General features: G+C 42.3%; 1 protein-coding gene across 1 annotated transcript in view; it reads left to right on the top strand.

The window, feature by feature from the left end:
* Positions 1 to 1,326: 1,326 nt before the first annotated feature.
* METTL24 (methyltransferase like 24) overlaps positions 1,327 to 25,148 on the top strand; it is a 107,058-nt gene continuing 83,236 nt past the window's right edge. The window contains exon 1 of the mRNA XM_017497431.2: positions 1,327 to 1,759. Coding sequence (XP_017352920.1) covers positions 1,442 to 1,759 — 318 coding nt within the window. The 5' untranslated portion in view covers positions 1,327 to 1,441. The remainder of the gene's footprint in view (positions 1,760 to 25,148) is intronic.

The raw sequence follows: 25,148 nt of genomic DNA, 5'->3' as shown, positions 1-25,148 counted from the left end.
AAATAGTCACAGGATGTGAGGCTGGCTCTCAGTTTGTGTAAGGAAAAACTTGTACTTGTTTAAATTTGTTAAAATAGAACCCATCTGCAATATCCCCTGGACTTATCTAAGAAAAAAATAAAAGTCAATCCTAATGGAACACTCAGGAGTCTGAGGACCTGGTGTGGCCAGGGGATGGACTAGATTGGATGGAGATATTTTGTTACATGTAGAGAAACAGCCCAAGTGGTTTGTTCACTAGCAAGGAATAAATTGGGTCTTTCTTAAGCCTGGAAGGGAGGAGGATTTTAGAGACAGGGGCTCCCTATGGAAAATACCCTACATTCAAAAGGGCAGGGGGTAGGGCGCTGTATTTGTTTTCTCTTGTCCATGCCTGTTAAGGGGGAAGAGGATAGGTCCGCAGGCGCAGTTTGCATGGAAATGCAAGAGTAAAGCAAGGGGAAAAAAAGAAAAATGATCACAGCTTTAAAAATCCAAACCCAAACTCAAGCTTAAACCTAAAACCCAAACCCACCCCAAATGCGTTGTGGGAAAGGATTTTACTAACAGTTGAAAATGGAACACCCACCACTGGACTTCAGGCTGTCAGAGTGCAGTCTGATTAATTAAGGTCAAGGTGGTGATGGAAATACCAGCTGGGGAGCATTTTGCCGAAAGACAAATTTGTCCCTCTGTATTTCTGCGAGACAGCAGGGAGGTGTGTGTTTGGAGCTAAATTAATTTGATTTACATCGTGCCATGGTAACTTCTGTTCTCTCCGCCCGCTGTCAGATGTCTTAGCTGGCTTTTTCCCTCTCCTTCACCCCCACACATTTCATAACACGGAAAGAAAGCACGAACTGGCTTCAGGCAGAATTTAGACATGGAATAACTCTAATTTGATTATTCTACATTGAGTGCTATTCTCTTTGCCCCAATCCTCTTCTTTCTTGAGAGAGAGAGTTGTAAGCCCGAGCATAAGTGCTATTTATTTTTACATTGTGCTTAACGGCGCACACCGCTTGAGTGTTCTTGTATGCTCACCTACCCTCCTGTGTTTCTCCAACAAACTAATAGCAGAAAATGAAGTTATAGCCCGGATCCCGTTAGGAATGCGCTTTTCCTGGCCCTGTATCTTTCAGCTCCTTCAGGCTTTGGAGGCCGGGGCGGAGGGCACCTCTTGAGGGACCCTGCACAGCCCCGCCCTGGCACCTCCGGGCGGGGTGAGACGGCGCCCTGCGACCGCGCTCGGCCCACTGCCCCTCGCCCCTTCCAGCGGCGGGGCGCGCTCGGCATGGCAGGATAAGGTTACGCCGAGGCTTCCTCGGTCGCAAGGGAGGGAGGCGGGTCCCAGCCCGCGCCCAGGCCCGCGGGGGAGTTCCCAGAGTTGGCCGCTCCGGCCCTCGGGGCCACATCCCTGCTGCCGGCCAGGCGCGGCCCGCGGGACCCCGAGAGCAACGCCATGGCCCGGGAGAGGCCGCCCGGGAGGGGCTGCGGCGCCCTTCGCCGGTGTCTGCTCGGGGCCGCGCTGCTGCTCGGCCTGCGGCTCTTCGCAGAGCTGCGGCGCGCCGGGCCCGGGTCTCCCGCCCACAGCGCCCCGCCGGGCCCGGCCTGGCGGCCACCTGGGCCGCACCTGCTGCCCGCGCCGGGTCCGCAGCGCGGCGCCAGCAGGAGGCAGGTGATCTACGTGCGCAGCGGGCGGCGGGTGCCGCCGGGGGGCGGCGGGAGCGGGACGCCAGAGCCGAGCTGCTGTGCCCCGCGCGGGAGCCCCCGCCGGAAGGTCAGTGGCAAAGCGGTCGGTGTTGGGCCTGAGACCAGAATCCCCCTCCCGACCGCGCTATGGAGCCTGGCGCTCGGGTCCCGCAGGCCGCCCCACTGGGACCTCCGGAGGCTTCCGCTTCTTCTCTTCCCCTTGTGCTCTCTTCGGCTGCTCCACGGGTGGCATCCTTCAGTGCCCAGATAGACTGAAGTGGGGCGGAGCGGAGTTCATCCACTCTTCAGCCATTACTTGCTGGGCGTCGTTGTGGCCGGGCGCCCTTCCAGGCTCCGCGCATCCTGCGAAGAAGGACGGAGTTCTGTTCTGGTAGTTTAATAGGGAAGGGCTTGCTTGACAGGCAGGGAAAGGGGGAGGCAGGAGGTGAGGCTGCCATTGAGGTGGTGTGCTGCTGCCAGCCTTCCGCTTGAGGCCTGGCCAGAGCTGGGTGGGTATCGCCGTGAATGGCCCGTCCATTCCACTGCCTTCTTCGCGCTGAAGATCCACCAGCTGAACCAATTTCCCTGGAGTCCCATTGCAGGCTTTGGCTGGGGGCTGGGAGGCTGGAGCCCGGGGAGAAGCTGAGCACCCAGACCTACTTAATGAGAAGTTAATTGGATCCTCGAGGACCCAAGTGATAACCTGGGTTTGTCTTACAACTCTCTACAGTGTTGTGCCTCCTACCTCATTAACTTCTTGGCTCATACCTCACTGAGTGGTCCAGTTTTAGCCTCTGATGGTTAAGGTTTTGGCCACTTATCTCCTTTTTGGAGCTCGGTAATTTGCGTCGGACTTGGAAATGAAAAGAACTGCAGGTATGAGCTCGCCTCGTCCTTTTACCCATCAGCTCCTCCTTCTAGCCTCAACCACGTTCTCCGAAGCAACTACTCTCTGTTTCCCGGCTTTTCCTCGTGTCTTTTAGACAAGTACAACCTCCACCCCGCTTCCCACCACCGGCCCTGGAGGGGAGAGAACAACTCTTCCTTTGCCTCGCTGCTCTCTTCGGCTGCCCAGTGCTGTCCTCTTCCTCAGCACCACAGCCCAACACTACTGCCGCGGCCTCCCTTCCCCGCTTCCTCCATGCCTCAGTCTCCGTCTTTCCACGCCACCGCTGTTCCTTTCTGGGCCGTCAGTGCTAGCTTCCTGGCTACACTGAAATATCTTTTTCTATCTCGCAAACCTCGCCTTCTATGTAAAGTCTTAATTAGCTCTTCCAGAGGAGAGCAGCCATTTCCTCTCCAAGTTCCTAACTCACTGTCCATGACACCACGTTAAACATTCAGCACAGTTTTGCCAAGGGCTCACCAGATAGGCATCAGGTGCTGGAGGCACAAAACAAGTTCAGATGCTGGTGGGGGAGGCATTTAGCACAGGTATCCGGTGATTTCCAATCCTGTAATTGAGGCCTTCAGCTCTGCCTGGGGAGCAAGAAAGGCTGCTCAAGGCGGGGGACATTTGACCTATAATGTGGTGTTTCTTTCTTTTTTTTTTTGGGCCAGAGTCTCACTCTGTTTCCCAGGCTAGAGTACAGTGGCTTGATCTTGGCTCACCGTAACCTCCGCCTCCTGGGTTCAAGCTGTTCTTCTGGCTCAGCCTCCTTACTAGCTGGGATTACAGGCGTGTAGCACCACGCTGGGCTAATTTTTGTATTTTTAGTAGAGATGGGGTTTCACCATGTTGGCCAGGCTGGTCTTGAACTAACCTCAAGTGATCCAACCACCTCTACCTCCCCGCCCCCTCCCCCAAGGTGCTGGGATTACAGGTGTGAGCCTCCATACCTGGCCAACAGTGTGATGTTTCTTAAGAGTGGAGCTGCTGGCCGAGCGCGGTGGCTCAAGCCTGTAATCCCAGCACTTTGGGAGGCCGAGGCGGGTGGATCACGAGGTCGAGAGATCGGGACCATCCTGGTCAACATGGTGAAACCCCGTTTCTACTAAAAATACCAAAAATTAGCTGGGCATGGTGGTGCGTGCCTGTAATCCCAGCTAGTAAGGAAGCTGAGCCAGAAGAACCGCTTGAACCCAGGAGGCGGAGGTTACAGTGAGCCAAGATCAAGCCACTGTACTCTAGCCTGGGAAACAGAGTGAGACTCCAGCCCCCCCCCCAAAAAAAAAAGAGTGGAGCTGCTTTTATTCCCCTGTGGATGTCCTCCAATGTCCCGTCCTTGATACCCTCAGCCCCACCCTGTAGTTTTCCTTTCAAATTCACTCAACATCCGTTGTTTCTGCTGTCACCTGTCAAAGAATTATTCTTAACTCTGTCTCTACCTCAGACAACAGTATTGATGGCTGGACCATGTTCTACAAAGGACAGGTTTGGAATGCATAGACTCAGTGGGGCACTGGAGGGGAGGTTCACACCCATCCCCGCTAGGAGGCTGCCACAGTGATTCATGCTGGAGATGGGGGTGGCTTACCGTGGTAGGCGTGGAGGTGGTGATAAGTGGTTGGTTTCTGAATATGTTTGGAAGGTAGATGAGGAGGAGCAGTTATGTCTCTCTGTTTTGTTTGGGGGATAGATGGAAAGCAGGAGTTTGGTTTTAGGCACGTTAAGTTTGAGATATCCTTCAGGTATGCATGTGAAAATGTCAAATAGGCAGACAGATGTGTGAGTCCAGAGCTTGGAGGAAATGTCCAGGTGGAAGGTGGTGATTTGGGAGTCATCCAGGTACAAGTGGCACTAAAACTGAAAGATAGTATGTGATTAGTAAGTGAGTGTGGCTAACAAAGAGAATCAACCCGAGCCTGTGGCCTGGGGCTCAGTTTTATTAAAATTAAATTAGGAAAAAAAGTAAAGGAAATGTTTAGCTTTGTGCCTGGCATGTTTAACTCTCAATAGTGGTAGCTTTGCCTTCTGTAGTCTGCCCCAGCTTTGTAGCCTCAGCCAGTCTCCACATGTCATTCACTGTAACCTGCAAAGGTGGCTTATGCTGACTCCTCTACTTGCAAGGCCCATATCCCCCTTTCTTATGACTCCTGCCCTTTCCAACCTTGGACATTCCTCAGGTCAAAGGTTCATAGCCCATAAATCTTCCCATAGCAACCCTGCTTCATGCTGACCCCTCCCCCATTTGGAATGACAACAGAAAGAGTTTGATTTGTGCATAGCTTTGTACAAGTTGAGACCTGATAATCCATTTCAGATGGAGTGTATTGTCTCCACAGTTGTTCTTGATGGGAAGGATTGCATTTCCCATAGTGACCTCTAGTAAATATTTACTCCTGAGACCTCAATATGTGGAAATATAAGAATCTTACTATTTCAGCCTATTCCATAACTATAAATGTCTTTGGTTAAAAATTTATAAGAAATAAGTGGTCTTTTTGCTATTTCTAAAATATTAAGTTTTTAGCCTCCTAAGGTAAACATTTTCTTAGATTTCCTTCTCCATAGCTATGATTTTCAGGATATACATCTAACCTCCCCAAATCCCTGGGTAGTGGGGATCTTGAATTTGTTTATTCTCCCATTATTTCACAGTTGAATTAAAATATTCCCTAAAACTCTATAAAGATCAGTTCTCTAATCCATCCTCCCACTTCTGGGAACAGAGCTCAATACTCCATATCTCTCTAAGGATAAGTCTTGTTTCTTTTTCAGCCTAACATCAAGATAGCATTGTAATATAAGCTGAATGTACCATTAAGTAATTGAAATAAAATTAGGAAGCTATTTGTTAAACTCCTTGGATCGTATTTTATTTAGATTTCATTTGTTGAAAATACTCATCAACAATATTGTTAGGTTCTTGGTTACTTTGCCCCTGGTACCTCCCAGATTGATAAAGGAGAAAAAGCTCTATTTTGAGGACAGCTTTCCGGGTAGATGAAAACCTGCGTGAAATAATTGGATTGCCAAGTCTTTCTTGTTACTCTGCTTCCATTGCAGGTGTTAGAAGCACCAAAATTCTGCCACTTTTATCATAGCTTATGTTTCTCTTAAAGAAAACAATCTATTATAAAAAAGAGTACTGAAGCACAGTCCTCATGTAATTCTTTCTTTCTTCATCCCCTTCTTCACAGAGTCATCCAAGAACTAGCTCTAAATATTTTCAGTTCTTTGACATCAGGGGTGCTCAACTTCAAGCTTTGTGAAATGAGAGCCAATGACAGCTGATGGATAAATACTCCCCTTTTTGGTTATGTCTACCCTGGAACTTATATATTCTTGTGTATTACAGACTCTTTAAGCATTCTGCTGGGGCTCTTCTTCTCCAAATTTTGCATACTGTGCATGTGTAAAAATATCATTGTGATGCTTTTTCTTTCTCTTCTGTTTTCTTCTGTATGTGTTTCTGTTTGGGTTTTTTTTTTTTTTTCCTTAAATGAAACAGACCTTTACTATGATTATGGATAAAGTTCTTTGTGAAGGGATTTATAGAGGAGTAGATACGGTCTCCATGATTTATGCTTTTTAATGCAGCTCTTGGGAAGATGTTTCATCTCGTATAGGTTGGCAATCCACCTAAAAGGCAGATGCAAAATACAGGGCTCATTTGCAAAGGAGAGACACTCACTCAGTGGCCAAGCTTCTCACAGAAATTTCATCTCTCTTATCAGACATATTTTACTTGACATTTAATGTGTTGGATAGCAAAGTGACTTCTGAGTCACAGAACTCCAGAACCCAGCAATGTGCTGGCTTGGTTCGTCAGTTACAGATCTTTTGGAACAATGTGTCAAGGGGAAAAAAAATAGAACTGTTTCCCCTTCTCCTGAAAAACCATATGGCAAATTTGGTCTTTCTTCCTCACTTCTTGTCATCCTCTTAGTTTTCTAATTCTGTGATTGTCATCAAGAAGAAAGAGGAAAAATGGCATAGGATGCCCCCTGAAATATCCAACTGCCTTAGAGTCCTTATTCTTTGCAAAAATATTTGAAGGTAGGTTTGAATTGCTTGTGAAACCTGGCCCAGCAGTAGTTTCCAGCTCCTCAGGCTTTTCCCTGTGTACCTACACTTCTGTTCTTCAGGGAGCAACATTAATCAGCCCTCTCACACTGTCCTTAGGAGGCAAAGCATTTTCATTTTAAACAAAGTCATTGAGGGTAATGGAATAAGCTCCAGCAATGTGTGGGTGTGAAACAGCAGTTGCTATAGTCGCACAAAGAAAAGCAGGTTTTTATTACAACTTCGGTGTGTCCTGGATGAGGAACAGAGCCCCATACTTTTTCCAAATCCCATAGTTCCTCAGAGAGCATTCTGTGGGCAAAGGAACTGCTAATGGAGGCTCAATTGTTTTTCAACCACTGGTGGTGGAGATTTTAGGGTTTTGTGTGTAATTTGTCCTCGTCCATTTTCTCCAAGGAAAAGAATGTCTTGTCAGTTTTCTCAAATAGAATTGAATTTCCTTTTTAGTCTGTGAAGAGAATCAGGTCAAGTAGTTAAACCAAAGACTGTCAAGGGTAGGCATTTGAGTTTTTCCATCTGTGCTGTAATACCTTTGGAGTCCTTGTGTTTCTAAGGAGTTTGGCATGCTTTGTTCTGTGGTTCATAGAAAGTAACATGAGCCTGTTTCACTTACCATGAGACACACTGAGGCAGGAATCTACCAACATTGATAAGCTTCTTTTAAAAACACCACTTGGGTTCTCTAGATCCCTCACATTGGCTACATTAATGTCTTATGTTCTGCTAAAAAAAAAAAGTAGGAAAATTTGCTGTGCAAGAAGCATTTTTATCCTGTTCAAATGATTGAATGAAAATTGAATTTTAAGGGCCTTGTAATCTAGACCCATATGTAATATAAACGAGTAGCAAGCTGGATTGCTAGTTGACAGTTCAGGACGTAAATTTGGCCCACAAATTTTATTTGAACGACACAGTGTTTTAAGTATTTGAACATAAATATCTTTATATGGGGCATATAGTGTCTAGTGAAGTCCAGCTCACCATTCTCTCCATTTACCTCACCTGTGTGACCTCTGAGGCATTTGAAGTTACAACTGTAAGCCAGAGGTTGTTAAAATTGGCAGGTATTTTCCTAAAAGTGACAAGGCTAAGGCTGCTGCCAATCTCAGTGATAGCATGGCACATGACTACTAGGTTCAGAAAAGCCAAAGGTCCTTTTAAATTGCTCCTGTTAAGGCAGATGAGTTACATAAGGCTGGAGCTGGATGTTGGGGAAATAAGATTGTAGGGGAATGGACTTAGTTAATCTAATATTCTTTTGGTTATAAACAGGAACTGGGCTCTAGCCTAACTTAAAAAAGGAAGAAAAAAGAAAGAATAAACAACTGTATGTGCCTATAATAACTAACAATTATATTTTTTTTAGAATTAAATTTATTGGGAAACCTTGGGATTTCTCACTGAATTGGAGGAAGAGTTAATGACTACCATGTGGAAGAGAGAAGGAATAGGGCTGCTGTGGAAATCCCAGCTTGCTGAATTCTTTCATCTTCTCCCTCAAGTGCTATTATAATACAGCTCACCTCACAGGACTCCAGGGCCTGATCTCTTTGATAGTCACCCTGGATCAGCCGGCTCAGGCCACTTGACCTAAACAAAGGCCAAGGGTCCCTGCCCTATCCTGGAGCCATTCTTAGAGAAAAGAGAAACTTTAAGTTACCATACGAAGGCAAGTCCTTGGCATACCATAACTATTCAGTATAATTTTTACACAGTTTTGCCCTTAGGTTTTTGTATTTCTCATATTTTATTCTATTATTTCAACCAGCCCTTGGACTTACCTAGAAATAGAGTATAAGGTAGTTTTGGTTTTACTAATCCTAGACCCTAACATCAATGTGTGTATATATGTGTGTGTGTGTGTGTGTGTGTGTGTGTGTGTGTGTGAATATATATATATATATATATATACACACCTAGCTAGTGTTGTACTGGATCGAGCATAGAAAGTTAGCACCAAGACAAAAGTATGCCAGATTGCAGGGTCATTTATTATGCCGGCGACCACAGAGGACTCACGTCTCTCCAACCTGTGGCATCGAAAGGAGGGTGCCAAGACTTTTTATACCCGAAAAACCACCTTGGGAGTGGGGGTGAGGAGCGGGGATGGGGATGAAAAGGTTTCAGACATTCCAAAAACCAGGGGATTCTGTAATTCACCTCCTGGGCAGAGACGAGGGTGCGGGTCTCCGGACATTCCAAGGGCCAGGGGACATTTGTCATTCTGTTTGTTACTTCAGTGGTTTACAGAATTCAAGATAAGCATTTGTTTACACATAGATCTTAGTTATCCTGGGCTGCTTATTTTAGTTATTACCAGTAAGCAAAGGCTAGCAATTCTGACACAATATCACACTAGCTCTATCTTTCTTTAAATATTAACTATTCCTCTATCTATATATAGTCTTATAGATAGCCTTATTTCCAAGTAGCATTGGCAATAAGTTGGCACCTTGGGTATACTACTGACATTTTAAATTCAGTGAATATATGCACACAAGATCTATGTATAGGTAATATTTTTTGAAGTAAAAAGTTATTTGTGAAGACGTTTATTAATTTTTTTACTTATTTGTTTATTGTTTTTAGAGACAAGGTCTCACTCTGTTCCCCAGGCTGGAGTGCAGTGGTGCAATCATGGCTCACTGCAGCCTCGACCTCCCAACTCAGGCCTCCCAAGTAACTGGGGCTACAGGCATGTACCACCACACTTGGCTAATTTTTATTTTATTTTGTAGAGACAGGATCTCACTCTGTTGCCCAGGCTAGTCTTGAACTCCTAGGGTCAAGTGATCCTCCCATCTTGGCCTCCCAAAGTTTTGAGATTACAGATGTGAGCCACTGTGCGCAGCCCCCATTTCAAGGACTTTTAATAGAGAATGTATCAGTATTTAGCCCATAATCCCAATTAGTGTTCTCAAATCAAACTTAAGAGTCTTATATTCTTTGATTTTTTTTTTTTTCTGTCATGCATAGTTACCTTGCAGGAAAAAAAAAACCTGAAAATTTCTTCAGAGCATCAATATTCACAGCCACCCTTGCAACTGGCTAGCCTGGGATTCTTTAATGCATGATTATTTCTGTATCAGTTAGGACTCTGGGTTGCAAGTGACAGTCCCAACTGAAACTAGTACAAACGGGGATTGATTGAAACCCTACTAGAGAGAAAAAGAAGAGCTGCAGAGACCAGGAAGGCTCTGGAAGTTGATTATGACTTAAATGAGCACTGAAGACCTTAGTTATCCGTATCAGCCACTACTACAGATGTAGTGAGTATTTATTATTCTTTTTGGTCACACCTTTGAATATCTTTCCTGTGTGTGAGGAATTCTCTGCCTTCCTAAGAAACAACAACAAAAAGGTCATTCCCACTTTTCTTTGCACCCAAAGTGCATTCATGTGACCTAGGCTTCATTTAGATACACCTGCACGAGAATTTGGATTGTACCCTACAGATGCAAAGCAGGCGGCACAAGGGCCAGAGTAGCTCAGTGGCTGAGGTTCTAGCAGAGGCGTCCAGAGCTCAGGGTGGTGTCCATGCCCAGCAGTGAGCCTGTACTGTCTACACTGGCATGTCTGGAGGTGCTGTCCCTACCCTTGAGATTCTGTAAGCTAATAAATCTTTAATCAATTCCTTTTCTGCTTAACTAGCCAGAATGGTTTCTATTGTTTACAACTAAGAACCCTGGCAGACCAATACATTAGAACTGGCAGTCTGGAAGGTTACAACTGTAACTTTTCCTTTTCAATTTTGCTTAGGTCTATTTAATACAGATTTTGGAATGTGGTGATCGGGGGCTATGGGCCGAAGGACCTTTCCCTGACAAGATAATAACATTTCACTTCAGATACTAAATTACACCAATCTGCTAACTTATTACTAGATAAACTGAATTTAATCAACACCAAGCCCTTTTTTCATGGCACCATGTGCCTGAGGCATTGGGTGGGAGAGGCCAGTTTATGCTGTGGTCACAAACAACGCTCCAGCCTCAGGGTTCACGCTAGCAGAGGTTTGTTTCTTGCTTGTGCCAGATATCTGTTGCGGGGGTGGGGCGTTGCTTTGTGCTGTCACTGCATCTCTCTGGACCCCAGGCTAGCAGTGCAGCTGCCATCTGGAACGTTGCTGGTCACCTTGGCAGAGGAGGGGTGAGTGCTCTGGAGGATATTTGTGTGGCATTATTAAAAGCCCTAGCCTGGAATCAGCACACATTACCTCTGCTCACAATCCAATGGTCAGAGCCAGTTGCTCAGTCCCACGCAAAGCCAGAGGGACCATCCTGTTGTGTGCCACAGTCAGGGAGGTGGAGATGTGTGGCGAACAATGCCGACGATCACCACAGTGTGGTAACCCTTCAATCATCCGTGTCTAAATGGACATCATCCAGGTCATGTTTCACGTTCACTGTTTTGAACGCCTCACTGAATCTGCATATTTGACAGTATTGAATACAGCATGGGAGCCTCTTTTCAGGGGAACGAGATCTAAAATGAAGCAGACGTCTAAATTTAGCAGAACAGTGAAATAAAACAAGACTCCATTTACATCTTATAAACAGTGCCGTGGAGCATCCTGGAGTTTGTTAAAGGCAATGATTCTTGTTGACATTGTTTATGTTAGATTCTTTGCACAGAGCAGGGGTGGGATGATGGTCTGCTGGTCTTTTTCTCTGGAGGGAGAATAAAGCAAATTATTTGAATAAATAAAGTCATGAGTGTAAATGGGCCAAAGCCCCTGATGAGATGAATCAAACTCCATGTCAACCCATCTTCACAACCATCACTTACTCATTTTTAGTTGGAGCTGGTTGAACGACTTCCAAACATGTTTTCAGAATCCGGCCACAAATCAGAGGCAATATTTGTGCTTTATAGCATTTGCTATTGTGCATGATGCGACAGCAAGTCATTTTAGTTTATTTTTCATGTACTTTGACTAGAGCACAATCACTTAAAAATTCTGATTATTACATGCTCATTCAGCTCAGAGTAATTAGGCCATAGCTTCCTTCAGCAGTTTAGGGAGTAGATTATGGGAGAAGTCAGTGAAAGTAATGCATGGGATCTCAGAGACCTCTTTACATGGTTTTACAAATTTCATGAAAATACTTCAGTATGGTGCAGCTTTGTCTACAAGATGGGCTCATATTTCCATTCTTGCATTGAGCAGTTTATATTCTGCTCTCCTACTTACTTAATATGGACAAGTGGCATATCCTCTCCAAACTTGAGTTTCTTCCTTTGAAAAAAAAAATTACTAATACTTAAATCACAAGGTTGTTGCGAAGGTGAAATGAGAGCAGGTAGGTGAAAGCACCTTGCAGGTGTCCTGGCCCATGAAAATAGTTCAATGAATATGGTCTATGTTCAGTCTTGTGTTTCCAGCTGGGGCACTGGCCTGTGAGTACCAAAAAGGTATAGATGTATGTGCCTGTGGTGAGTAAAGCCCAATATTCATTGCAATTTTTAATATTTCTTTTATTGTCCTTGAAATGTAAAGCATATATAATACACTCAGGGATCAGAGGAGTTTGAATTTTTCTTTTAAATCTGAAATAAAAGCTAGCCATACTAGTACATTTTTGTTAGTGTTTGTATTATAAATGTATTCCCCATAAAACTCATTTATTATGAAATTATTAAGGCTTATTGTTCACATTAGTTTGTGATTTTTTTTTTTTTCCTCTCAGAACTAATTACAAATATCTTTTACAACATTCTGTTCAATGATTTTGGTCCATAGTAGGATTGACAGTATAAATGGGATTCCAGGGTTTTGAAATACAATTTTCCCTCAAAAGAATGTTTACAAATTTCCTATTAACTGGGTCACTTACTACCACTCTGTTACCTCTTTAGTTCAAGGGAGACCAGTTGGAGTCATTGTGTGTTAACGAGCTAATTGCTAAATTGTTTTTCTGGTCCTGTCTTCCACATTTTAGTCAATTAAGTGCATATTATTATGCTTGGTATTTTATATACATTTTGAAGATAATCAACACAATTAATAAAGTCTAAGTATCAGGGTTGCATGTGGTTTTATAAGGAATATAATTTCTTCAAGCAGCTTATAATTTAAGAGTGGGGTGGGAGAGGAGCCCATTGTACTAGATTTGCATATATTCTTTCATTTAATTCTCAAGTCAAAACCTTGAGGTAGGAATTGTCCTCATTTTGCAGACAGGGAAGTCAGGGCTCAACACTTTAATAAATTTGGGCAAGACACAGCTATAAGGGATGAAACGAAGGTTTAAACTAAAAATCCATGATTTTCTTTCTATATTTCCCTGCTGAGAAGCGAGCTAACAACCAATTCTCATATAGAGTGGATTCTTTACCAGATAAAAATTAAAATCTTGTAAACAAGAGGCACTAAAAAATTAAAAGACAAGTCATAGTCTGGGAGAGGCTATCTGCAATGTATAGCACCAATAAAGGATCAATATCCAAAATTTTAAAAGAACAGCAACAAAGTAAATAAAAAACAACTGAACAGAAAAATAAAAGAGAAATCAGGGATTAACAGGAGGAAAGCTGAAAGGTCAAAAAATACACATTTACATATAATGATGATTAATAAGAAGGGGAAGAAAATCAAAACACAATGAGATTCTATTTCACCCCTATCATATTGGAAAAAAATACAAATGTCTGATTGAAAAACAAGATTGATGGCCAGGCTCAGTGGCTCATGCCTGTAATCCTAGCACTTTGGGAGGCTGAAATGGATGTATCACTTGAGGTCAGGTGTTCGAGACCAGCCTCACCAACATGGCAAACCCCCATCTCTACTAAAAATACAAAAATTAGCCAAGTGTGATGACATATGCCTGTAATCCCAGCTACTTGGAAGGCTGAGGCAGGAGAATCACTTGAACCCAGGAGTTGGAGTCTGCAGTGAACCAAAATTGTGCTGTTGCACTCCAGCCTGGGTAACAGAGCAAGACTCCATCTCAAAAAAAAAAAAAAAAAAAAAAAAAAAAAAAAAAAAAAAAAAAAAAAAAAAGGATTGAGAATAATATAGGGACAAAGGAACTGCTTATTACACTGCATCATCCAAAGTAGCTCCCTATCCCCGCTCCTCCAATATATTATTTTCTCCATAGCACTACCGCTCTCTGATAATTTTTTCTTGCTTTAACTTTTGTTTGCATTCTCATCCCCATGAAGGTAGGGAGGTCGTTTTTCTTACTCACCACAATATCTCCAGTGACTATGATAGTTCTGGCACATAGTAGGTTCTCAGGAAATACTGGCTGAAAGAATGGTTGTTTCTATCACTGGGGTACTAGACCGATGGGTTTGAGGAACAGCTGGATCTTTCAAGCGCTACTTCAAAGTCCATTTGAGGTCTCTAATTTCTGAATCAGGATATTGCATTACAGACGCTTAGCACAGATAGCCCAGCATTCAATTTGCTTCAGATAACGGTGGCTGCAGAACAGAAGTTGGGAACCACATGTAGCCTATGTTCAGCCTATAATCTAAGAATGGTTTCTACAGAAGAATGTTTGTAATCAGTCTGATGTTAGGAAACCCTAACATCAAAGTTTGTTTTTGTTTTATTTGTTTATGACTTTTATTTTAGGTTCAGGGGTACATGTGCAGGTTCACTATATAGGTAAACTTGTTTCTTGGGGGCTTGTTTTATAGATTATTTCATCACCCAGGTACTAAGCCTGGTACTCAACAGTTATTTTGTCTGCCCCTCTCCCTCCTGCCACCATCCACCCTCAAGTAGGTCCTAGTCAGTTTCTGTTGTTCCCTTTTTTATATCTATGAGTCCTCATCATTTAACTACTATATACAAGTAAGAATATATGGTAATTGGTTTTCTGTTCCTGCATTAGTTTGCTAAGGATAATGGCCTCCAGCTCCATCCATGTTCCTGCAAAATACATGGTCTCATTCTTTTTTATGGCTGCATAATAGTCCATGGTGTATATGTACTACATTTTCTGTATCCACTCTATCATTGATGGGCATTGAGGTTGATTCCATGTCTTTGCTATTGTGAATAGTGCTGCAATGAACATTCACGTGCATGTGTCTTTATGGTAGAATGACTTATATCCCTCTGGCTACATACCCAGTAATGGGATTGCAGAATTGAATGGTAGTTCTGCTTTTAGCTCTTTGAGGAACTGTCACACTGCTTTCCACAATGGTTGAACTAATTTACATTCCCACCAACAGTGTATAAATGTTTCCTTTTCTCCACAACCTTGCCAGCATCTGTTATTTTTTGACTTTTTAGTAATAGTCATTCTTACGGGTGTGAGATGGTAGCTCATTGTGGTTTTGATTTACATTTCTCTAATGATTTGTAATATTGAGCTTTTTTTTTCATATGCTTGCTGGCTGCATGTAAGTATTCTTTAGAGAAGTGTCTGTTCATGACCTTTGCCCACTTTTTAATGGGGCTGCTTTTTTTCTTATAAATCTAAGTTCCTTATTGATGCTGGATATTAGATCTATGTCAGATGCATAGCTGCAGACATTTTCTTCTGTTCAGATTGTTTGTTAACTCTGTTGATAATTTCTTTTGCTGTGCAGAAGCTTTTAAGTTTAACTAGATCCCATTCGTCAATCTTTGCTTTTGTTGTGTTTGCTTTTGGCGTCTTTGTCATTCCATTTGTCATTGTTCATTCTTATGCCCAGGATAGTATTGCCTAGGTTGTCTTCCAGGGTTTTTATAGTTACAGGATTTACATTTAAGTCTTTGATCCATCTTTGGTTGGTTTTTGTATATGGTATAAGGAAGGGGTCTAGTTTCAGTCTTCTGTGTATGGCTAGCCAGTTATGCCAGCACCGTTTATTGAATAAGGAGTCCTTGCTCCATTCCTTGGGAAACACTAACTTTGAACTACAATGGAAAAAAATGCTACCAATAAATAAATTTCAGTCTTCTCATTAACAGATCTGTATTACTAAAAATTGTGCACAATTGTTTAATTTCATCAATAAAAATGTTGTGGAAATTTCTCTTGTTAGGTAAGTACCTATTTATTAATAATAATCTTGATTTTGTTTCTGGGCTCACAAAGGTTAAATTATTTACTGTGTGGCCTTTTTCAGAAAAATCTTTGCCAACTCCTGCTACAGAAGTGGCCTCAGGGCCTCTTAGTTGTGACTGTGGCAGGAGGGTGGGTGAGAAAAAAACTTCAGTGGACCCAGTCATGTCCAGGAGACTCTCATGCTAGAGTTTTTCCGTCTGCAGCATGAGAACAGTCCTAGACTTCCACAGGGCACTGAGAGAATGTTTTGGTACTCTCTGACCATTCATGGGAATGGCACCATAAAGTCTTGAAGGTCAAGTGTCCATTGTTATGCAGTGAACATTAACGTGATAAATCTTGGATTTGTCTCCTACTCCCTGTTACCCACCTTTATAACATAACTATTGTGTTGTTGGGCAGATTATAGTATGAAAGGCAGGTGATCTCATCTCTTCCAGCTTTTGGGGTCACCCTTTGTCCTAATACTTAAAATGGCTTGAACCATGTACTATAAGCTCCGTACCTTTTCTTCCCTCCAATATTCTGATAATAATGGGGCTTACCCTTCCCAGTCATCTCTTTGAATTCCTGCTGCTAGCTCAGTGTTTCACCTCTGACCACTGCTATCTCCTCGTCACTCTGCATTGCCCCCTTCTCTAATCTTCCAGAGTGACACCCACACAAGCCTTACTGAAGGTCTCAGGGAAAAGCAGGAAGATATCAACGTGGTTCAAACAGAAATCAACTAAAACTGATTAAAGTTTTCTTGGCCATTGGGATTTCTTACAGGCTGTCTTTTCTTCTTAGGCCCCTGCTCCATTGTTCCTGCCTTCTTTTATCTACACATCAACCCCTTTTCCATTTTCAAGCCTTCAACCACCCCCACTCCTTACCTTGCTCTAGCAAATAAATGTCATTTTCTTCGTCAGGCAATTTAGCTTCCTCTGTTTTCCCCTTTCCTTACAGGCCTGTACTAGATGTGAATTACGCCTCTCTGGCAGAAAGCAGAATTGGCCTCAATGAGTGAGTGTTTTCAGTCATCCTGTTTCCCCTATCCTCTCTACTATTAGACAATCTATAAAATGTGCTCGGCACAGTGCCTTATGCATAGGAAGCACTCATTACTCATTATATGTTCATTGTTTTTTTTACTTTTTTTTTTTTTGAGGTAGAGATTCACTCTTGTTGCCCAGGCTGGAGTGCAATGGCACTATCTTGGCTCACTGCAACCTCTGCCTCCCAGGTTCAAGTGATTCTCCTGCCTCAGCCTCCCAAGTAGCTGGGATTACAGGCATGCACCACCACGCCCGGCTAATTTTGTATTTGTAATAGAGACTGTGTTTCTCCATGTTGGTCAGGCTGGTATTGAACTCCCAGCTTCAGGTGATCCATCTGCCTTGGCCTCCCAAAGAGCGGAGATTACAGGCATGAGCCACCACGCCTGGCCTCATTGTTCTTATTATAAAGAGGATTGTGCCAACTGAGGCCCAGTGCTGGTCCCCTCATCCTAGCTACGGCTACTGCTGTGTTATGGTGCAGGGGAGGTATATTATTAATGGCACTTTGAGAGCGGCAATATATTGCTTCATGCAGAACCTTTTTTTCCCTTTCTACCTGTCTTCATTTTCTCCTTTGACTTTTGGGGTTTCTGGTGAACTGTCTTTCTGTCCACCATGGAAATGGGTACACAGAGTGTGATGACATAAACTTTAGGGTTCAAATGTTCCCAGAAATGACCCAGCAATTGCATTCCAAGTATATACCTAAGATAATTGAAAACATGTTTACACAAAACTTGTTCATGAATATTCATAGTGGCATCATTCATAGTAGACAAAAGTTGGAAACCATCCAAATGTCTATCAGCTGATGAATGGGTACACAAGATGTGGTATACCCATACAGTGGAAACTTATTCAGCTATTAAAAGCAATGAAGTTCTGATAGCTGCTACAACATGGGTGAAACTTGAAACCTAATGCTGAGTAAAAACAATCACAAATGGCCACATATTGCATTACTCATTTTTAAAGGAAATGTCCAGAATAGACAAATCTAGAGAGACAGAAAGTAGATTAGTGATTGCCAGAAGCTGGGGGTAGTGGGGAATGGGAAGTGACTACTACTTGGAACGGAGTTTCTTTTGGGGTGATGAAAGCATTCTGGAATTAGATAATGGTGTCAGTTGCACAAGCTGTATATATGCTAAAAGTCACAGTGAAATGGTAAATTTAAAAGAGTAAATTTTGTGGTATGTGAATTATATCTCCATTTAAAAAAAAATGCTCAGAAGCCTGTGGAATGCATGACAGGTGTGAAAGTACATGATTTTCTCTGTTCAGATAAAGAGAAATGAACTGTGAGTGCACCTTGGGACTTCAGCCTGATGGTACTCACTTGTGAGCACAGGTGTGTTCAACAGAAATGTGGAGCCCACGTGCTGGCCTCTCTAGGTAGCACCTGGCCTGGCCTCTCAGGAATCTTATTCTGGCTGCTGGTTATCTTCATGATGCTCCCTCTCCCAACAGCTCCCCAGGCATGGCAGATGCATTGCAGAATCAGATACACAAAGCCTTGCATTAGAAACATAGGAGTTTGCTGTTTGCCAGAGGAGAGAGAGCCTCAAGCTGCCATCACTGTGAGCTTGCTGACCTCCTAGTGCATTAGCTTTTTGCGCCAAAGCACTGACACTGAGCACCAGGGGGTTGTCAAAAGATGTGGCCAGGCAGCTAGCTGTCAGCCCATTGCACCTCTTATGCAAGGGAGCGCTTGTTCTGCTAAGGATTTCGGCTACCTTGGCCCTTCTTTCTCACCTTCATTCTCACAAAGATAACCGTTGTCACCTCATTCTAATGACTTGTGTGCAAGAAGCATACTATGCATTTTGGAAGACTGGCGTTAAAAAGAGAACAGCAGTTACAGTACCTTGCTTTTAGATAGCTCGTCCTAGCTTACAAAGGCTTGCTCGGTTGTTATCCCAGGTGATTCTCATCATAGCCTTAGTGAGATGGATGTTGTTTCCATTTTACCAAGAAGGAATCTGGTTAAATTACTGGATTGAGAGAAATTGAGATTATAATCCAGGTCAGGTAGGGTCAGATTTCATGTTGTTTCTGCTCTATACTGAGACTGCCTCTATGCCGAAATCTGGATCTCAGAAAAATATGTCGATTACTATACATTTTAGGTTTGATATTAAGGCTTCTTAGAAATCTTCCTAATGAACGAATAAATCTTAAAGCTTAATTTCAGCGATTTTGTCAGGTTGGCATTTCAAGTATGTCTTACATTTCTTAAAAACAAATTTGAACTGGTTATATAATTATGATAGGGCATGTTCTTTTGCATAGTGAATATTCATTTTGCTCAGAAATAGTAGAAAATGGCTTATCTAATGTGCACTTAGAGGAACCTCAATCAGGGGCAGATAGCTACATCAGTTTTGAAATCGAAATGCTTGAATTTATTTGGATACCCTGGTTACAGAGAGTTGTTTTGGAAAATCTGAATGCTTGGGCCTTATTCCTGGACAGAGAATGTTCTTATTTATAAAACCAAATTACCAGCACAGATTGGAGCCTGTTTTACACATACAACATTGTATCCTTTCTTGTTATTGTCATGTGTTTAGACCAGACACAGGAGAAAAGAGTGCTATCTATATGTATAATCTGTAATTTTAAAAACATAGGTAAGCCATGATGCTGACCATTAAATACGTGTATATTTGTTCAAGCCATTAACTTAATAGGAAAAACAGACATAAAATGCCCTTAATTTTTTTTAATGTTTTAATAATAAAACCATACAGGAATGTGTGAGAAGTAGGGTAAGGGAAATTGGAAATTTACTTTTCTGTGTCTTTTATCTGAGGAATTCTTAGGTTATAGTTATTTTGAAACCCAAACTTTTCAGTGTAAAAATAGAAGTGAAGAAAGAGGAACAGATTGGAGACTGGAAAAAAAAAAAAAAAAACAAAAAAAAAACAGAGAACATGCAGCAGGAAGGCTGTGTACGGGGGAATGCTGTGTTCAGCCTCATCTCAGATTTCCTCAGGACTATGGAGATAACCAGGATGGTGAAGACTTGAACTGAGTTGAGAACAGTGGTTCTCCATGTTTTTGAGTTACAAAATTTTGATGAAAACAATTTGATGGAAGCTGTGGACAAGCGCTCCAGAATACTGAACATTTGCACACATGCACATTCATTTGTGGTGGATTTCAGGAGATTTGTGATTCTCATGAAGGTCGCTCATGAAGAGGGGTGTCAGAATTGTCCATAGGAGTTTTCAGAATACAGATACCTAGGCCTCTCCTAGCCCAGGGCTCCTGTGTTGGACCACTCTGGCAAGGAGGCATGAGTGCCGGTGTACGACATGGCCCATGATGGTTGTGATGGTTGATTTCTAAACTTGGCGTACAGAGTTCAGTAACTGGTGTTCATCTTTAACTGAGAGCTGCCCCCGTGTGATGGGCTTCTCTCTTCTGGAATCACTTCACTGCTGGCTGGGCTGAACCCTCAGGAGGTGGACCTGCTGTCCTGGACAACAGCCCCTAGAGTCAGGACCCTTCCTATCCACCCCACACCCTTGCCCCTCAGCACCCCTGGCCTGGCCTAGCTACCTCCTCATGGTGCCAGGTGTGTGAGCACCTTGGATTCCTTAAGTTAGACCTTGAAGAAGATCTGTGTTTTCTTTTCAGGATAGTAGCCAATGGTTCTTTCCTGCTATTGATGTTTGTGTTGTTTCATTTGTAAATAAGTGATTGTTCTAAGCTGTAAAAATGATGAATGCTTAAATAGTCTTTAAAGGTGGGAAAATTCATAGCTCCTTGAGAATATAAATATAAAGGAAGTTATGGGTCATCTCTTCAACCTTGTCCACATCCTGATGTGTGTTCATATTCCTCCAGCTAGGCACCAACATTACTCTGGCATCTTCTAAGTTGATTATTAAAATTTCACTGTCTCTATCTATATGCTTGTGTCATCTCTACAACCGTTTAATAAGTGAGTAGAAGCCTCACACCAATTTGTAGTAATTGATCAGTTATATACAATAAAATGTAGTTAAAACAGTGAATCACAAAAATATATACATAGACCATCTGTTTTAACTGAAAATATATACATGTACATTTTGTTTGCCGATCTTTTGTTGTGTGTATTACCCCTGGCTGGAGTTATGATCTTTCTTGCACGAAGCCATCTAAACTATATCACCCACCCTTCCCAGTTTTGATTTCTTCTAAGTGGAGCAAGAATTTGACACTTGTGAACAATCTAAGTGCAGAACACCTCCAGATTTGAGTGATTTTGTTACTCTTTTTTACAGTTAAACTCACCCATACCTAATACCTATGTAGAAATAGCACCTAGCCTTTATTGATGTGTTTCTTAGTAGAAAAGAGAACACATTTTCTTTCTGTGCACACATTTCATTGGTTTACCTAATTTTCAATTATGTCGTTTCAGTAACTTGTACAACTGATAGGAACCGGTTTTGGAGCAAGCCAAATGACTCCTATGGGGAGAATTAACCAAGCTGTTAGCAGCAAGAGCACACAGATAGGGAAGATTCTGAGTTGGTTTTGTAGAGACAGAAGAGTGCTTCTACTGCAATATTATTGACTAAAATAAAAGTTATGCACCATGACTTAAGGTATATTGAAGCTACTTTATTTTTTCCTGTAAGGAGGAATGTATTTAGTTAACTTTAAGAGAATCTGCACAACATCACTCTCCAGGATGGATGACTAGAAGTAGACCAGACCAGTTATGATCAGGAGGTTACCTCTGAGAGGTCATCTCTCTGGGATCAACCTTCCATGACAAACACTGTTTTCATCTTGACCTTCACCAACTACTTTTTCTGCATTTAATCAATAACATTTGCGTAAGAAATATTGATAGTTTCAAGGTTACATACCAACAGTCTTCAAAATTATGAAAGCCAACTTTCAATATTATAGAATATTAGCTCAGTGCTCTAACCTTATGATTTCAAGTAGACAACTTACACAGATTTAGCGTAAAGTTTATTATAACTGGTATATAAATATTTAACTTTTTAACCTATTAGAAACAAATGCTAATTTTTAATGAAGTGTTTTAAATTCTTAAAAATGCTTCCTTGTAGTTTTTCCCAGGGTTCCCGCTAAACTACTTGTCATCTCTGATTTTAATTTTGATTTGAACAAAGCTGAATCAAAGACATGTAGGGTTTTTTTTATTTTTTATTTTATTTTATTTTTTTGAGTCTTGCTCTGTTGCCCAGGCTGGAGGGCAGTGGCATGATCTTGGGTCACTGCAACCTCTGCCTCCCAAGCTCAAGTGATTCTCTTGTCTCAGCCTCCTGAGTAGCTGGGATTACAGGCACATGCCACCAGGCCCAGCTAATTTTTGTACTTTTAGTAGAGATGGCGTTTTGCCATGTTGTCTAGGCTGGTCTTGAACTCCTGACCTCAGGTGATCCGCCTAACTTGGCTTCCCAAAGTGTTCGGATTATAGTTGTGAGCCGCTGCACCCAACTGACTTGTAGCGTTTATAATAATGTATTTCCACTTAAAGAAAGAGTAGTGTGTATATTTAGCGAGATTAAGGCATTACTATAAAGCCTAGTTAGTGAATTTCTCTACTTTCTTCCAAAGTCATTAAAACAAATTTTCCTCAACCCCAAGGATGATACCATGTTCTTTCTTCCCTGGCATTTAAATCAGTGTAAAAATGTCCCTTGGAATCATTTCTGTGGGGGACTATAAAAGCAGTAAAACACATGGCATCTTCACAGGGCTTGTAGTCTGGTTAGAAAAACAAGATTGACATACTTGAAACAGATTATACCAAATGTTTGATTAAGTATAAAATGGGAAGTAAAAGTAATAATTGCTGAAGCACCTGCTTTACATGGTCTATTTTGCAGATAGTAGAGGCTTGAAGGGTTAGGAAATTTGAGGGAATATGTGGAACTAAAACTAGAGTCTGAAGAATGAGTGGAATCTGAACTGACTAGTGAATAAGTGGGAGAAATCTGGGCAGGAGGGAAAAGGCCCGACCCAGTACGTGAGGGGCATGATATACCAGGGTTTGTTTTGTAACCCGAATTTCCTTATGGTCTATCTGAGCACTTCCGAACTTCCCTGAATCTGATCTTGACACTGACTTGTCCTCGGTTATACTTCTTTTCTTTCCCTAGCCAAGAATCTGCATAAGACCAATGGTCTGTTCTAGCCTACCATTCAATCTCTGATGGTGTGGCATTGGGAAAGTGCTATAGGGGTGCATTCATAATGATCACCATCTCTTTTTTTTATTCTGTGCACTCTTTTTTTTCTTTTAGGTTCCAGAGTACATGTAAAGGTTTGTTACACAGGTAAACTTGTATCACAGGGGTTTGCTGTACAGATTATTTCATCACCCAAGTATTGAGCCTAGTACCCCATACTTTTCCCTTTTCCAACCCTCTACCCTCAGGTAGACCCCAGTGTCTATTGTTCCTTTCATTGTGTCTATGAGTTCTCATCATTTAGCTCCCACTTCTAAGCGAGATCATGCAGTATTTGGTTTTCTCTTCCTGCATTAGTTTGCTAAGGATAATGGTCCAGCTCCATCAATGTTTCTACAAAAGATATGATCTTGTTCTGTTTTATGGTTGCATAGTATTCCATGGTGTCTATGCACCACATTTTCTTTATCCAATCTGTCACTGATGGGTATTTAGGTTGATTCCATGTCTTTTCGATTGTGAATAGTGCTGCAGTGAACATTTGTATTCATGTGTCTTTATGGTAGAATGATTTATATTCCTCTGCATACACACCCAGTAATGGGATTTCTGGGTTGAATGTTAGCTCTGCTTTTAGCTCTTTGAGGAACCACCACAGCGCTTTCCACAATGGTTGAACTAATTTACACTCCCACTAACAGTGTGTAAGTGTTCCCTTTTCTCTGCAACCTCGCCAGCAAATGATAACCACCTTTTATCGAGTGCCTTTTAGTAGGTGCTCACATAAATTGGGATAGGCTAGGTTATGATGTAGTAACAAACATTCACGTGGATGTCTGGATTTCAAATTTCAGTTGATTAAAATAATGAACTTTTATTTCTTGCTATGCTACATGGCCAGTGTAGGTTGGTAGGGATGAGAGGCAAGGTCTCATCTTGATGCTGTCATTCAGGGACTCAGGCTGGCCTCTGCCTCTACTTACGTATACTACTGCCACTCCTCAGAAAGACCCAAATCCTTTTCCTAATTCTTTCACATTCCAATCCTCCTTTTTAACTCATTAAAGATTCCATCCCCCATGACATTTTCAGAGCCACTAGTGAACTTTTCAGTGTGTTCTGTATTTTATGGAGAAAGAATTTAATGAATTTCTTACCTGTTGCACTGAGTTCATCAGTGCAAGACAGCTATTGTGGTTTTTACCTGGGAATCCTGTCTGAATTACTACTGGGCATGCCATGTCTATATTATCAACTATCTTTGGGGAAGATAAAACCCTGAGACCTGGGATGGAGGCAGCATGGGGTAGTGGAGCAAGTGTGGGACTAGCAGCCTAGAGGCCTAGGCCAGAATCCATCACTGTCACCTCCTACTGTAACCGGATCTGCTGTTGTAGGGTTCACAGATGGCCCTGAGGAGGGCCTTTGCCATGTCTAGCTTGGGCTCTGGGCCCAGGTTCTTGGCTTCCCTTGCTCGAAGAATTGAGCAAAGGGCCTTACCCTCAGAGCGAGTGTTCCAGCTCCAAACAAGCGTCCGTGGACCGAGAGAGTGAGCAGCAATGCAGTTTATTGTGCAAGTGAAAGTAAAAGCTTCCACAGCATGGAAGGGTAGAAGGGGACCTGAGAGAGTTGCCGTTGTTGGCCAAGGCTGCCCGGGCTTGTATCCCCAAGTAATTCTGAGTTGCTGAGTGTTTGCCTCCTAGTCCTGTGTGGGGAGAGGGCTTATGACCATGAGTCACCTAATTTTCTCTTTCTGGTAGTTGTTTCCTGGTTTCTATTGATCTTGCAGGCAGTATCAGAATGTGCTTGAACAGCTAACTGATACTTTGAACACAGCCTCCTGATATGGTTGAAGTACCTGTCTTGACCTTTTCCCACGCTAGGGTTTCCCTCATGACCTGGGTGACTTTGGGTCTCTGAACTTCATTTGCTTCAATTAGTCTAGGTTATTGTTAAGGTCTCTCTTAATGCGAAGATCTCCTACCAGTACAATAGGTGCAGCATAGGCCCAGCTACTTGAGAGGCTGAGACAGGAGGATCACTTGAGCCCAGGAGTTCAAGTCTAGCCTGGGCAATATAGTGAGATGCTAGTCTTAAAAAAAAAAAAATACAATGATTCCATACAAGTACAAAGAAAGTAAAATTTAAAGCTTGAAATTGTGTCTTTTGGATTTTGTAATCTGCTTTTTTTTTTTTTAGTTTTTACTTATGGATGGAAGCTTGTTTGTTTTTCTTTTTCTTTTTCTTTTTTTTTTTTGGAGATGTAGTTTTGCTCTTGTTACCC

The sequence above is a fragment of the Cebus imitator genome, unplaced genomic scaffold (assembly GCF_001604975.1).
Source record: "Cebus imitator isolate Cc_AM_T3 unplaced genomic scaffold, Cebus_imitator-1.0 Scaffold231, whole genome shotgun sequence".
Taxonomy (NCBI): domain Eukaryota; kingdom Metazoa; phylum Chordata; class Mammalia; order Primates; family Cebidae; genus Cebus; species Cebus imitator.
The sequence above is the reverse complement of the archived record's forward strand: the minus strand, read 5'-3'. Positions and strand labels throughout refer to the sequence as shown.